At 41.6% G+C, this 15,677-nt stretch overlaps 1 protein-coding gene across 1 annotated transcript in view; it reads right to left on the reverse strand.

Moving 5' to 3' along the window:
* F5 (coagulation factor V) overlaps window positions 1-15,677 on the reverse strand; it is a 75,423-nt gene that overhangs the window by 18,441 nt on the left and 41,305 nt on the right. The window contains exons 8-15 of the mRNA XM_011290903.4: window positions 14,249-14,426; window positions 12,677-12,776; window positions 12,088-12,299; window positions 10,847-10,997; window positions 8,758-8,970; window positions 4,766-7,220; window positions 1,918-2,092; window positions 471-707 (exon numbers count right to left, since the gene is read on the reverse strand). Of these exons, the coding sequence (XP_011289205.3) occupies window positions 471-707; window positions 1,918-2,092; window positions 4,766-7,220; window positions 8,758-8,970; window positions 10,847-10,997; window positions 12,088-12,299; window positions 12,677-12,776; window positions 14,249-14,426 (3,721 nt within the window). The remainder of the gene's footprint in view (window positions 1-470; window positions 708-1,917; window positions 2,093-4,765; window positions 7,221-8,757; window positions 8,971-10,846; window positions 10,998-12,087; window positions 12,300-12,676; window positions 12,777-14,248; window positions 14,427-15,677) is intronic.

A 15,677-nucleotide genomic window follows, 5' to 3' on the forward strand; every position in this document is an offset into this window, starting at 1 on the left:
TCTACTGTTTTCTCATTTTTAACTTTTGGAAACTGAGGCTGAGAGAGGTCAAGTAATTTTCCTAGGCCCACGCAGGAAGTGACAGGAGGGTTGAACTCGAAGTCTGTGCTCTCTCTCTCTCCCATGCCCCAAACGAACGAGTCTTGATTTTGTAGCTGTTTCATAAAGGCAGAGCTAAAGAAAGCTAATACTTGCTCGAGGACATTGCAAATAAACGCCTTCCTCTGCAAACGTAGTCACTCTAACCAGGTTCAACAATTTAAGTAATCCCCACTGCCCTTCCTGAACACTTGCTTCTCTCTCGCTGACCTCTGAACACAAGTGGCTGTAGATGACTGGCCACAATCCTCACACATTCCTCATGGAAAACAGGACAGACATCTAACAGGAGATCAACTTGACCCTTCCATTTGGTGGACTCAAGTTATAGGGTTAGGGGAATGACAGACATTTTTAATGGATGTACCTACCGGGTTCACTGCTGAGTAGTAGGCCCAAGCCCGGCAGGCAGAGCCAGGGTTTTCTGGCCCCGACCTTGGAGTGGCATGCCATACGTATGTATAACTGCTGTTCGGCTGAACAACATTATCTTCCTTAAACCATTCAGGAGAATCATCTTCATAAGACTTTCCCTCTGATGACTTTTCATAGGAAAGCCCATGGGCATGAAGAGAATATGGTCTGGATGCTAAATTTTTAAAACGAACCTAGAAAAAGGAATGGTCCACAAATGTACTTAAGATCAACAAAAATCCAAATTAAAGAATGTCATTATTATAGGCCCAAGTAGATGGCTATTAAATTAGACATAGGTCTATATACAGTAGAATATATTAATTGCATGCAGGTTCAAAGTCACATATGTATTATTTCACCTGATTTTTACAATATCCTATGAGATAGGGCCCAAGTAGTTTACCCTAGAAATACCAAAACATGTTTATTCTTCTGCTAAGCAAAAGTACTGACATTATGTTCAAATGAAATGATCACAATAGGTGTTGCAGATGTGGAGATGAATGAAGTTTGGGTCTTGCTAACAATAAGCTTTCAACCTCCTGATGAAGAGACACGTGCACATATGGATTCAAGTTAAAAATCTGGAGACCCAGGGCACAGGGAGGGCCCAGTCAGTTAAGCAACCGACTCTTGATTTCGACTCAGGTCACGATCTCAATTAGATCCAGCTCTGCGTTGGGCTCTGCACTGACAGCACAGAACCTGCTCGGGATTCTCTCTCTCTCCCTCTCTCTGTTCCTCTCCCCTGCTCACCCTCTCTCTGTCTCAAAATAAATAAACTAAAAAATCTGGAGATCAAAAGTGTTGTAAACAAAGTATGAATGGGGTTCATGGGAATGCCAGGAAGGAGCTATTCGGTTGAATGTGCAGGAGAGGTTGGGGTGGCAAAAAAAGTTTCTTAGGGAAAACAGAACTGACCCTTGCAGTGATGAATGGGAGCTCAGCAGAAGGGGAAATAAAATCATGAGATCATTTTTTTTCTTGAAGATTATCAAACGACAGTAAAACCGTGGTTTGCAAAAATAATTGGCTCCGGAAACATGCTTGTCATCCAAAGCACTCGTATGTCAAAGTGAATTTTAAGAACCATTGGCTCAGTTGTGATCATGTGACGTTCGGCGTCATGTACTACTCATATTGCAAGATATCACTCATTTATCAAGTTCAAATTTATTAGAAATGTTTGCTCGTCTTGTGGAACGCTTGCAGAACAAGTTACTTGCAATCTAAGGTTTTACTGTACTTGGCAAGCAGTCTCTGAAAAGATGTGTTATTATTTGTTCATTTTGGAAAGTAAATAAATTACCCATAGCCCTCCTGCCCCTTTCACTGTTACAACCCCCTGGTGCTTGTGGAAATTCCTCTGACGATCTTAACAATGCTCAAAAGATGACTTACTTGGATGACATCATCCACTTCAGCTCTAATAACAGGACCAAGAATGCCGAGATGAGCTTCAAGCTCCCCCGTAGGATCACGTTTGGTAAAAGAGCCATCAAGATACTTTCGAAAGACCACTTTCTTGTATACGGTGTTCTCTGGAACATCGTCAATGTCTTCATTATCTACTTCACTGAAATAATAATAACAAAAACAACAATAATAATAGTATTTGTTTAAAAGAACAAATGAAAGACCACTGAAGAATTGGAGGAATTATCCGTGTTTCTGAATATAGTGTCTAGCAGAGATATTTAATAAATACTTAATGAACAAATGAATGAAACTATAAATGAGTAAAAACTTAAGCCAGTAAATATCCTTCTGATCCCAGCTCATGTATCATTTCTTCGGTAAGGGCTCCTATGATCCTTTAGAGTAGGTGAAATCTGTCTATATTATTCTCTAAGTGTTCACAGTATTACCATAGTGTATATAGTATATTCCTGTAGTATTCTTAAATTTCTCTTTATGTACAGTACAGTATATATCATTTATTTGTGATATTATCTATTAAAATCTGACTCTGAAACTAGAGTGAAAGTCCCATGAGGTCAGGGATTGTGCCTAGTCTGCTCATTATTTAATTTCCAGTGCCTGGCAAATCATCTGACACATGACAGGCACTGGATCAACTTTTGTTTAATATATTAATGAACAAATAATTATAATCATATAGTCACATAGCAGATTTTAATATCAGAAGCAGACAAAGCCATGCAATGGGATTGGCAGCTTGGGGCTGTCAGTTGACAATGGTCACCCCTGTGAATGAAAGTAGCCACCCTTCTCGTGTTTGCTGTTGTTAAATCGCATCATTCCTCACATAGTTCACCAGCTCAGTCTGGGGCCAGAGCACATCAGATTTTCTCACTGACTTACATTTCTCAAGCCTATGGAAACAGGCCGAAAGCTCACCCATCAATGTCATAGAATTTGTCATGCACCACAATCCATCAACAGAGAATCCCACTCTGTCTTCCTCCTGGTCTTCCTACACCACTGACCCCATCCTTCCAGACCCTAAGCATAGTTTCACAGACACATGGGGATCAGCAAAGCAGCTGTGAGTTCCATAAACATGGGTTGCATATCTGGAATGGGACGTAAGATTTTGAAGGACCTGGTTCTATCCCTTTCTGCTTTGGAAACACCCTAAATCTTACTCTTTCAGGGCCTCTCTTAGAAATCCCTAGATAAATTATTCTCATATAGCAGTGGGAGCTACATTTAAATAGGAAGTCATGTGAAACTGTGTTTTAAGCTAACAGAGTTCTAATATGGAAATGCCAGGCATCAGATTAATGAAATAATTTCTGTGAGCCATACCATATATTGTGTTTCCTTACTCTAATTACACTTTGGCTTTTGATTTTCAGTGTAGTTGTTAGCTTTTATAAAATCTGTGAACTATATATTAGACATGGTGTGAGCATGGTCACCAAGCTGTGATTCTCCCACTATTGCTGGCTAAGACTTGCCCCTTGTCCCCCCTGCCCCCAACCTCTTCTTTCTCTGTATTGTCATCCCAGAATACAGCCCAAGTCCAGAGTCCAGCCCAATATGGCTTTCCATCCTTAAGCAGAATTGAATTGAAAACCGTTTTAAAAACATATATAGATCCCTTAGGAACCCTCTGTTGTAAGTCAGGCCACTTACATAATTGCATCTCTGGTTGAAGAATGGCTGGAACCTGAAATGTTAAAGCAGAAGAGGATCTTGGGGGACATTTGGTGTACCTCCTTCATTTAAAAGATGAAAGTAACAAGGTCCAGGAAAGGGACTGACATAATCTATGAAGCTAAGAATGGCTAAAGCTTTTGAAGGGCTTTTCAACGCTCTTTGGATAAACACCAAAATTCTTCCCAAAGCCTAGCAGCATCTGGTCTTTGTAGAGCGAGCCCAATGTTTTCTTACACTCACCCCTTTCTTGAGCTCCAGCTACAGAGACTTCAGGTTTCTTCCTTCCTCATGGCCTCATTATGCTATTCTCTCTATCTAGAATGTTCAGTGTCAGGTTCCTGAATTCTCATATCACTGTATCACCGTGTATCTGCCTTTCCTTTTTGGTCTTTAGCATAGTTGTATTTTACACTTATTTATGTGAGCATTTGATTCTTATCTACCTGCCCAACTAGATGCAAGTTCCATGAGGGCAGGAGTCATGTATGTTTATATTCTATTTTATAGTCTCAACACTTAGCACAATGCTTAGGAGAGAGTAAGCACTCATTCTACAAGCCAAGTTAAAATTCAAATTTAAAGCAAAAGAAATAAATCATTGTTTATGACTGCCTCAGTTGAAGGTATAAAGTTGCCTTTTTGTTTCTAAGCTGGTTTATATCTTTGGCCTCTGCCACTGGAATCTCATGTAATTTGAATTAAACTTCACCAAGATGCTATACACTTTATATTGATCAGCAAACAACTAAAAGATGTGTTTTTCCGTAAACAAATGCAAAAGGAGATTCCTTCTGATTAGCCAGATTAGCAGATAGCTATGGATAGGCTGGGCAAGAAAAGGAGGTAGGAACATGAGTGATGAAAGAAGAGAGAGGAGGGAGCTTCTCTAGAGAATATCACAGACTTCTTATAGTGATTGTTCTTATATTGTCCAAATGTCACGTAATACAGAGAGGTTAATCATAGAATTGACAAAGGAAATTGTATAGGACAAATTGCAATAGGGGAACTAAATTTTCCCAGAATTAGTATAATTTGCCCAGAATTATCTCATCAAGACTATTGTAATCTTTTTAGCAGTAGTGGAAAAATGAGAAAATCAACGGAGAAAATTTGGCCAAACCTTTGAGCAAATTTTGAATAATCCCAGGATAGTTCTTCTGCAGCAATGTAATAATATTTCTTGTTTCCATTGTTGCTGCGGAGATACCATGCTGCAATGTTGTCGGGATTTCTGGAAGAGTTAATGTCTGTCCTAACATCAGTTTGGTAAGGGTCATCATAGGCCACGTAATCAATGTCATCAATGATTTCTTCACTGCTCTCTTCCTTCTGCCTTGGAATAATCTCAATGTAATCTCCATCATTTCCACTGAGGCCTATTACAACTGGTGGGTTAAGTTCCCTTGGTATAAAAGTGTTATTTACTGTAGAAGATAGTGGAGGAGATGGCACCTGACTAAGGTCTGGAGAAGGGGAAGTCTGACCAAATTCTGGAAGAAGCAATGAATGACTAAATTCAGAGGTGTTGGATGTCTGATCAAGGTCTGGAGGAGATGATGTCTGCCTGAGATCAGGAGAAAGGGCTGTTTGACTAATGTCTGGGGAAAGGGGTATCTGACCAAGGTCTTGAGAGAGTGTTGTCTGGCTGGTATCTGGAGAAAGGGTTGTTCGGCCAACATCTGATGAGAGGGTCTCCTGGCCGAGGTCTGGGGAAAGAGGCATCTGGCTGAGGTCTGATGAGAGAGTCTCCTGGCTGAGGTCTGGGAAGAAGGGCATCTGGCTGAGGTCTGGGGGAAGGTTCATCTTTATGAGATCTGGGGAAATGGTTATCTCACTGAGGTCTGGGGAAACATCTGTCTGGCTGAGGTCTGGAGAAAGGGTTGTTTGTCTGTGGTCTGGAGAAAGGGCCATCTGGCTGAGGTCTGATAAGAGAGGCTCCTGGCTGAGGTCTGGGGAAAGGGGCATCTGGCCAAGGTCTGGGGTTACAGCTGTCTGGCTGAGGTCTGGGGAAAGGGTTGGTTGACTGAGATCTGCAGAGATGGTTGTCTGCCAGGCTTCAGGCTCCAAGGAAGGGAACATCTGAGCAATGTCAGTAGGGAAGGACTTGTTCCTTAGGTCATAGTTGAGCATCTGGCCAGGCTCTGGGAGAGATCCATGACTGGACTCTGTAGTGGAGTGCATTTGATCAGAGTCTTGAATAGAGAATGTTTGATAGCGTTCTTCTGGGGTTATTGTCTGATAAAGATCTGAAGGGGAGCTTGTCTGACTGGTGTCATTTGGGGGATTCTGATTATGGTTAGGAAGTGAGGCTATCAGGCTAAGATTCACAGAGGGGAATGTCTGATTGAGGTCTGTGGGATAAAAAGGTGTTTCCTTGGATTTATGGAATAACAATGAGTGATTAAGTCTCCTGTCTGCAAATGTGGTATTAGCCTTTCTTAGAGGATGAAAGCCCCTTGGAGATAGAGGAATATGGTGTGCAAGCTTCTCTTCCTTTTTCTTTTTTCGTGTTTTAATGAAAAAAGGGCTTTTCTTCAATCTACCGTTTCCTCCATCCTGTCTTTCTTGCAGAAATTTCTTTCTAATTCCAGAAAATGGGGGGTGGCCACTCTGCTTTCTGTCTTTGTTTGTGAAAGGGCTGCTTTTTCCCAAAGTCCTCGAGGCATTCTGAGGGCTGCTCAGCAGCTTAGTGGCAGCTGTGTCTTCATCAGCATCTTGGACTATTTCATAACTACCTTTCTCAGAAGCCGGATGCCATTTCCCATTCAAAATCTTTGATGGGTTCTTTTGTCTTAAGAGTAACAGATCACCGGGAAGGTCTTCCCAGGCTCCCGTTCTGGAAGGAGAAGAGTTGCCTTGTCTTAAATGCCTCCCAGTTTTATATGCTGAAAGTCCCACCTGGGAGATCCCATGCTTTGTTGTGTGGTCTCTTCCTTTCTTGGATCCATTGTGCTTAGCATGTTTTTGATTCCTGAAACCATCTGCATCGAGCGGAAGAAGGCTTATCCCTGTGATATCTGATGGGAGAGGATCCTCCATGGAGTCTTCAGAATAAGGGCTGGAATGTTCTTCTGTGGAAGAGTTGAGAACTGATTTCTTGTCCAAGCCAATGCGTCCCAAGGGGGGACCAGCTGTGGTGGCTTCTGGGCGAGGAAGCGTTTTGTGAGGTCCTGCAAAGTTATGGACAATAAGCCTGCTAATGCTACTCAGGAAAGAAGAATTTGAACGAATAGCTGGATCAGTACTTGAAGGAATGAACTCAGAGTAGTTCTCCAGAGCTAGGGCAGTAAGATTAAACTCCTCTTCCTCCTGATTCAGTGATGAATTTCTGAATGACCTAATTCCTAACCATGAAGCCAGGTTTTCCTGATAATCATAGTCAGCATCGTCCTCTTCACCTCTGTTTTCTGAAGAATCACGCATTTTCCGCGTAGTCATGGCTGTAGATGCCAGAGGTTCATATATAATCTCATACGAATCTTCGTCTTCATCCCGGATACACTTAACGTCCCTGAATCGCAGCCTTAGGTTCTTGCTTCTGGGACTGGAATTCACTGTAGTTAATATCCACGTTCCTACGGAAGAGAGACAGAGAAAACAGAGAGCTCTAAGTCCCGAAAAATATAGAAAAACACTGGGATCCATTGTGGCAGATGATTTTCAGTGAACTTCAGGCAGGGACAGTCCAGCATGGTCTGTGGGCCACCACTGATCCGTGAACTGTTGATTAGTGTTCCACAGGGACAGAAGGAGATAAGTTGGTCTAAGGTGTTTAGAAAGCCCGTTAGCAATTTGACATTGCTGTGACATCCAAGCATGTGATCAGTATCGGCCCAAAGGATTGGTCAGTGGAGATTAGGGATAAAAGAGTTAGCATAGAGAGTTTGAGAATCACTATTTTAGAATATATTTAAAAAGGATGAATGAAGAATAAAATGGGCTTTGAATACCATAACCATCCTGTTAGCTGCACATATTGCGAATTGGTGCGAGGGGAGGATGATGATGTTCACCCCAACAAATAAGAGACATATAGATATTTCTAAGCAATGAATGATTTGGGTGGGCCCAGGGAAACTTTGAATCTCTTTGAAATGCTATTATTTGCTGGTGTACAGATTTCCTGGAGAGTCTCCAATAGTTAGCGCTCGTTGAGTATCTGCCGAGTGCTAGGATATTACAATTAATGGTCAGAGCAACTCTGTAAAGTGTTGTTATTGTGTTTTTCAGATGAAAACACGGAGGCTCAGTGAGGTCAAGTCACTTGTCCATACTGAATGCCAGAGCGCATCTGAACAACTCCAAAGCCCACGTGCTTTCCACGGCGCTGCTGGCTCTAAGGCGCTATATGTGATGGTCACTACTGCATGGTGGAATGACTATCTTTAAAAACTAAAAAAGGGAATCACTTTCTCCAACTGCAGACTGAGCCCCTGACCTACCACCACACCCACGCCTGGCTCCGGAGCCTCCTCCCCAGGGGGGTGATGGGCATTGAGGAGGGCACCTGTTGGGATGAGTGCTGGGTGTTGTATGGAAACCAATTTGAACAATAAATTATATATATTAAAAAAAAAACTAAACTAAAAAAGGTAGGGGCGCCTGGGTGGCTCAGTCAGTTGAGTATCCAATTTTGGCACAGGCCATGATCTCCCGGTTCGTGGGTTTGAGCTCGGCGTCGGGCTCTGTGCTGATAGCTCGGAGCCTGGAGCCTGCTTCAGATTCTGTGTCTCCCTCTCCTTCTGCCCCTCCCCTGCTCACACTCTGTCTCTCAAAAATGAATAAACATTAAACAAAACCTGAAAAGGTTTTTTTTTGATAAAAGAAATGCTCTTTTGTGGCAGAATGTTCACACTTCCTCCTCTAAGTCATGGCTTATCTCTTTGCTGTTGTGTCTTTACTTCTCACTTAGCTCAGAGAAGGATAAATGGAACCCACAATAAGCGACTGGACCCTTTAAGTAATTAATTCCACCCAATAGAAATCATGAGAAATACTGAAAGGCAAGCCTGAAAGGGATCAGAAAGATAAACCCAGGAACTGTGGGAGTCTGGAGAGCTGCAGCAGACCTTTAGAGATCAGAGATGCCTCTCCAAGTGTCTAGGCTCTTACCAACATTATCCATTGTGACGGTCACAGATTCCCCACGCATGGGGAAGAGCGTCAAGGTGTCCTCATGTCTCTTTCCATAGACGAATGAGTGCCCAGTGAAGTGAATGGTCAAAATGTCATCCTGGGTCCCTACACTGCAGAAGTGCCACTGGACAGTGTCATCAAAGCAGAATCCTAGCGTGGGTATACTCTCAGGCACATAGCCATTGATAGCTGAAAGAGTAAAATCTGTTAACACGCAGGCCTCCGCCAACAAAAGGACATGTGTCTAATTATACCTGGGATTAATGTCCTAATATTAACTTGGTTGTGTCAAAGCAGTGATCATCTGAGATAAGCTCCACCAGGTCTAACATGTGACTAGAAGATCAAAGTCAGATTTCCCAAATGAGAACTTAATTTCCTAAGTTAGCCAAGGGAGAAATTTCCGATAAAGACAAAGCTTTTCATTCATGTTGACTTCTTCATTGTCAAGTGTGTATCAGATACTTTGTTTTCCACGGTCTGCTTTGAAAGATATTCTAAACATCAATTTAGAATATTATCTAGACTAATTCTACCTGGAAGGAAAGCATAATATAAGAAAGTCGTCTTGACACATGAGTTAGTGAATAAGAAGTAACGTCCCTAAAAGTCATGCATATTTAATACATTTGCAACTTGTATTGTGCCCTCTTAGCACTGAGATAACCTATAGTTTTCATGCAGGGATTGAGTTCACACATCTTCATTATCTTTCAAAGGGACACAGCTTTAGGCAGTATCTTTTCTCAGATTCTAGGCATGGTAATAAAATCCCAGGCTTGATTTCTTTGAGGACACGGCCCACATCTGCCTGGTTTACCAGCCTAGCCCTGATCCTAGTATGAGGCCTAGCACTAGTGAACCCTTAAATATTTACTGAAGAACTGACACATGTTTTTAGTTTGTATTTCATTCAGGAGGCTCTTCTCAATGGTCGAAAGCTCTATAATATAGTAGCCAGTAGTGACAGGGGCCACTGAGCACTTGAAAGGTGGAAAATCTGGATGGAGATGTGCTCGAAGGGTAAAATATACACCCGATTTCAGAGACTTAGTATATGAAATAAAGAAAGCAAACCTCATCAATTTTTATATTGGTTACATGTTGAAATGATCACATTTGGGATGTATTTCTCTTCATTTTTTCATATGGCCATCAGAAAAGTTTAAATCGCATTTGTGGCTCATGCATAATTTCAAACTGGACAGCGCTGGCCCAGAACTATGGCAGATTCGCTGCCAAGATGAAATTATGCAAAGAAAGCGGAGTAACTCCCCATTTTGAATGATTTCCATGGCACCTGCCCGTTCAGATAATCCCCAGCTGCCAGTCATCTGAAGCCATATGAACAGACCGCAGAGAAGCCATCCTCCTATCTATGATCACCTATCAGAGAAGGTGGTCAAATGACTCTTGAGTGTAAGGAAATGTGGTGAGGACCCTGACCACTGTGGCAGTGTTTGCTTCCAGCTGGCTTAGTCAAATCTCTCTCAGACTTGTCAGAGCAGTGGCTCTGGGCACTGAAATTGAAAACTGCAGCAAATGCCTGGACTTTGGCTCGGGCCACTCCCTCTGTTCTGAACTTCTTACTGCTCCCTTCAAACTTCTTCGTGGATTGGCTCCTTAAGACGCTTGGCTCCCCATATGCATTTTGCCTTAGTTTGATTGGACAGTCCAGCTTTGGGTTACTTACTCAGTTTCTGCCCTGCTAGCAAGAGCATTCACCTTGCCCCCCACTCCGTCTGAAATCCCCATATGCCACTGACCAAGCCTGTAGCCCCTCTCCTCACCACCCCCACCCCTCACCCCGCTCCTCCGGAGTGTATGTGCCCAGAGCATGCACATCTGGAGCATGAGACCAAGACTTCCTAAGGGTCACAAGCTTTTGGCCTCATGTCGTAAAGAAGTTTCGGTAATATCATCCACTAATTTCGTCATCAAAGTGAGGACTGCGAGTGAGGATAAGAGGTGAGTGGATTCTACTCCATGTCTCCACCTTTAGGCACAGTTCTACTTTAAGCACCGGAGTGAAAAACTGACGGACAAAAACAGTGATTTGACTTACTGCTCATGACGTTTGATTCATAAAACTTGGGGTCATCACGTTTCACCTTATCGGGATTTTCGCAGAACTTGTTGATATTGTCTTCAATGTACCAGCTCTTGTTCTCATCAAACACAGCAAACACAGCCTGCTGCTCAATGTCTGCTGCCCTCTGGAGGGTAAAAGTGCTGTGTTCAGTGATTGATGTGCCAGCCCATCACCCGCAACACCGAGCTCTTCTCAGAAACCAAAGAGGCACAGTCCCTGGGGCCACTGAAGCCACAAATGCAGGCATGTATGAAAACCCATTAGGGTTTGGCCTCATTAGGGCCAAAGGTAATGTGCAAAAGCAAACTGAGCGGATCAGGAAATTCAGAGACTAAAACGTCTTAATAGAAAAATTCCATCTCCTCACGGCCGCTGTAATTGTGTTCTATGTCTGTAAGTGAATACCTTTCAACCTGCAAGATTGACCAGATGTGCTCCAAATAGTTGCAAAGGATAAAACAGAAGGTTGCAATAGGAAAACTTTATCCCTCTTCCTATCTGTGTCCTTTCCTAGCTCAATAAGTTAGGGTCTTCCAAATGTCCATTTAAAAAAATTTTCCAAACATATATTTATGGTGTATGCCTTAGGATGAACTTCTTTAATAACAGCTTAGCCTGGTTGGGAATTTTAAGTTACTAATATGAGACTATTAGTCCCTGATGAAGTTCCATATATTTGTTCACATTTTTTTTTTTTGTATAATTTAGTCTCACTAGAGATGGACCATTGTCTGGGTCCAACTTCACCAGATGCTATCTCTCCAAAGTATTATCTCTCTCATCTCTCCCTAGTTCAGGTCTCTAAAAATAACAAGGACTAGTAGAGAGATTTACCCTTTTACCAGGTGGTATCTCACTGAGCCCCAAAGCAGCCGTGTCAAATTTTTTTAGGAGGGGTATTAGCCATTTCATAAAAGGAAGAAATTGAGAAAGGCGAAGTGATTTGCCGATCACAGAGCAAAATATCTGGAATTTCAAACTAAAACAAAATACTGCATCACTCTATAGAATGATTGTCTTCTGCAGTGAGAGTCAGATGAAAATAGACAAGACCAAAAAAAAAGGAATATATGTTGTCACATTTGCACTAAAGAGGACAACTTAGCATTTTCTGTTCTCTAGAAGAAGGCTCATTCTCTAGTGAGAAGATCTAATCTGTGTCAGCCAGAAGAAGTTCCTAGATTTTCTAAAAGTTTACTCCATGGACAGAATACCTGTATGCCTCGTTTATCCAGGGATCTGCTCTTACAAATTAGAAGTAGCCCGATCAGCCCAGAGGCAATGTCCCTGGTGATGTCCACATTACTGTAATATGGTCTTGTTAAGCACTGGGCATCATTTTCTGTGGGTTCATCAGACTCTAGGATGTTCCACTTGTAAGTATAGGTTTCCCCTGGCTGAACTGCTCTGATCATAGTGTTATTGCCTGAAAGAAAATGGAGATAAAATTGTCTTCATTTTCAAAATTATTTCAGTAAACAAACAAACAGCAAAATTTTTATTAGAGCCAGGTAATATTAGGGAAGGAATATGTGTACACTAAGCTCCACTTGACAGAACCTTGGATTACGTGTCGCCGTTAGAAATCGCTCCACTAGAGGCCGCTATGGCACTAACAGAGAACAGCACATTTTAGGGTAAATAAATCCCTGAAGTGAGCAGGGTTTCGTTGTGACTTTTAGGATACCCCTACTTGTATACTGCCTGACTGCACAAGTCATGTTACTGAGCAAAGAGGACAGTAGGAAAGCGTGGCAGCCTCTCAGAGGTGAACAGTTTCATTCAGTAGACTCGGGTTCAAACCTGAAGTGAAGGAAGAGTTGACTTCATCTTCATAAGGAGAGAAGGTCACTCCATGAGGGTAAATGCTGTAGACACGGCTGGCCATATTTTTGAACACGATCTACAAAGTTAATTCATTATTTCAGGACTTAAGCTCAATCGTGAGAATTGATATGGGATGCTTAGCTTGGCAAACGCACTTGCTGGAGGGCGTGTTTATGTGTGTGTGTTCGCAAACTAGTTCTGTTTCTCTGAGCAGCAACCTCTCCCCATCACCTGGAAGATACTTTTGAGAGAATTTCACTCACACGGTAGGGTGGAAAATGGAAAGAGAAGTCTGCCCTGTATTTTCCTCACGGTATATCACTCTTTCCAAACCTGTCCCCTTCCCCTCTCCTCTCAACTTGGACCACATCTGCCTTCAGATCTGTTCCTTCTCCTCTCTAGACCATGATTCCCTTCTCCAGCCTGGCACACCTCCCAGGACACTGTCCTTGACATTATCTTCTTGAGGGGCATACAAATAGCCAGATCCTGAATTTCCAGTGAGGTATATTTACACTTGCTAAGAGCACCTAAAAGGGATGGGGGAAATCAGAAATGGCGGAGGGGAAAGAGGAATAGGGAAAGGCTGCTTCCTATCCTTTTGTTATCTTTAAATGAACAGAATCGACCTTGCGTGCGGATATGTTAGTTTACCCCCAGAAGGGGTGAAAGGAGGAGCATTATTTACACAGGAGTGATAGTTACCCTTCTTAATCTTCAAAAGAGAACCTTAATCTTATCTCCTCCTGGTCGATTGCCAAAGCATTTGGATCATCCTTAATCTGTAGATTACCTGCATTCTAGAACCTTGCCAAAGATGCCAACCTTTAATTTTCTGCTGCCCAGTTCTTATTAAAAGCTTGACTGATGTGACATATATTTAAGGAAAGCTGCCTGAAGAACACTCGGTGTTCTTGATACATGTCTAAATTTACCTTCATCAGAGACCAGCTTATGGGAGAACTACATACCTAGAGCACAATGATGAATTGTTTATACTCAGTTGTGTTTACTGGTATGTTCTCAGCTATGATGACAACCCTTATATTAAAAAGCTATGCAACTTATTTATTATACCAATTATAGGGATTCTATCAAGGATTCCATCCACTGTATTATACAGCATCCTCTTTTTAAGGATCCATGGGAGAAACTGATCTCACTATCAGGGAAAACGATACTTTCTTTATGAGTACTGCGAATCTTGCCCTGACATATTTCCCTTTTCACTCGGCTGCTGGAAAGCTTTGGACAAAATTTACAGACAACCCGATTGGAACATACGGCGTGTGTTCCATTGTATTTATCCATGGCTTTATTTTCTTTGTCCCCACATTATCCTTCACCTCAATGAAATTGGTTCTTTGCTTTATCCTTTTACAATTTGATGAATTGTCTTAGATTCTTTATGTTGTGAGGTAGGCTATAAATCAGCAAATACTACATAAAAACTGAAGTTGCATTTGAATCAAAAATTATAATGGACATATTTGTACATTGTCTTTCACTATTTAATTTCTTCCATGGTTCCATATTTGTGGTACTTACTTTGAGTGTGTCTCTGACCTGGGCTCTGATAATAGGACCCAAGATCCCATCTTCTTTGATATTGGGATTCTCCATGCGTTTGGTGAAAGACTCATCTTGGTACTGCTTGTAGACAACCTTCTTATAATGTTTTCCAATTTGGTTTGAGAAGTTATCCAAATGCAGAGATCTGTATTTTCTTAAAGTGAAATGAAATTTAAAAATATTAAACCATTCACTCGAATAAAGACCCCAGGAGGATGAGGAAACCCTATGCTTAGAAGTTCTGCTCTTGAATTAGCTAAAATGCTAATTTTCTTTAAAAAAAATTCTTAACGTGGTTTGCAAAGTCCCAATATCTGCTCTCTAGTTGGAAAACTGGAAACCTCTCATCTGTCTGTCTTCTCCACCACTGATAAAGTTGTAGGTGTGGTTAGAAAAGGCTACCTAGACCTTCCTGTCACTCTGGTCACTAGAACAGACCTTAGAAATCTCTGGAAAAAGAGCTATCCAAAAGCAATGAGAAGATAAGAGACTCTTGAGAACTGAGAACAAACTAAGGGTAGATGGGTGGTGGGGGAGAGGGTAAAGAGGGCGATGGGCAGGGAGGAGGGCACTTGTTGGGATGAGCACTGGGTGATGTATGGAAACCAATCTGACAATAAATTATATTTAAAAAAAAACAAAAGGAATGAGAGCATATACTGTGAATTTTTTTTCTCAAGTCTTCCTTATCACTTAATTTGTGGTACCCTTAGTGACTGACCAGGTATTTCTCAATCTCTAAAGATATGTTCCCACCCAGGAAGCTCTGACTATTTTTATTAGACATAGTTCTGTGCTGTTGGGCTATCCCTTCTACCATCCACCCGATCCCAGTGCCAACTAAAAAGCAGTCACTTTCACCCATCTTCTGTAGTTCTTATGGTAAAAGATTTGGGGCAGCAACATGAACCACTTTTCCTTTTGGTCCTCTTGCCTTAGTTTGCAAAAACAGAAGCGCCATGATAGAACTGATCCATTTATGCCTTTATTTTGCACAATAAAAAGCACAGACTGTTGTCAGAGTCCTGGAACCTTATTGCAGTTCTGCCAATTATTATTATCTAATTCTTGAGAAAGTTCCTTTTCTGCCCTTCTTTCTCAGTTACATTTTTTGAATAGCAGATTTGAATAGCAAATACATTCAAATGATTTTGATTACAGTGAAAATACTCACTCACACACTCTATCCCATCAATCCCACGTCTCTGACCATCCCTGAATTTTCTAAATATTCACTTGCATTAATTTCATGTGTATAATTCTAGAGCATCTTTATGCAACTATGAGTTGTAAATATAAATACACTTATATTCTCATTCCTTAGCAAACAGGCAGCTATTTTATACTTAGTGCTACACCTTGACTTTGTCTTGTATTTTCCCAGCTTTATTGAGGTGATTTTGAC

Source organism: Felis catus, chromosome F1 (genome assembly GCF_018350175.1).
Source record: "Felis catus isolate Fca126 chromosome F1, F.catus_Fca126_mat1.0, whole genome shotgun sequence".
Lineage (NCBI taxonomy): Eukaryota > Metazoa > Chordata > Mammalia > Carnivora > Felidae > Felis > Felis catus.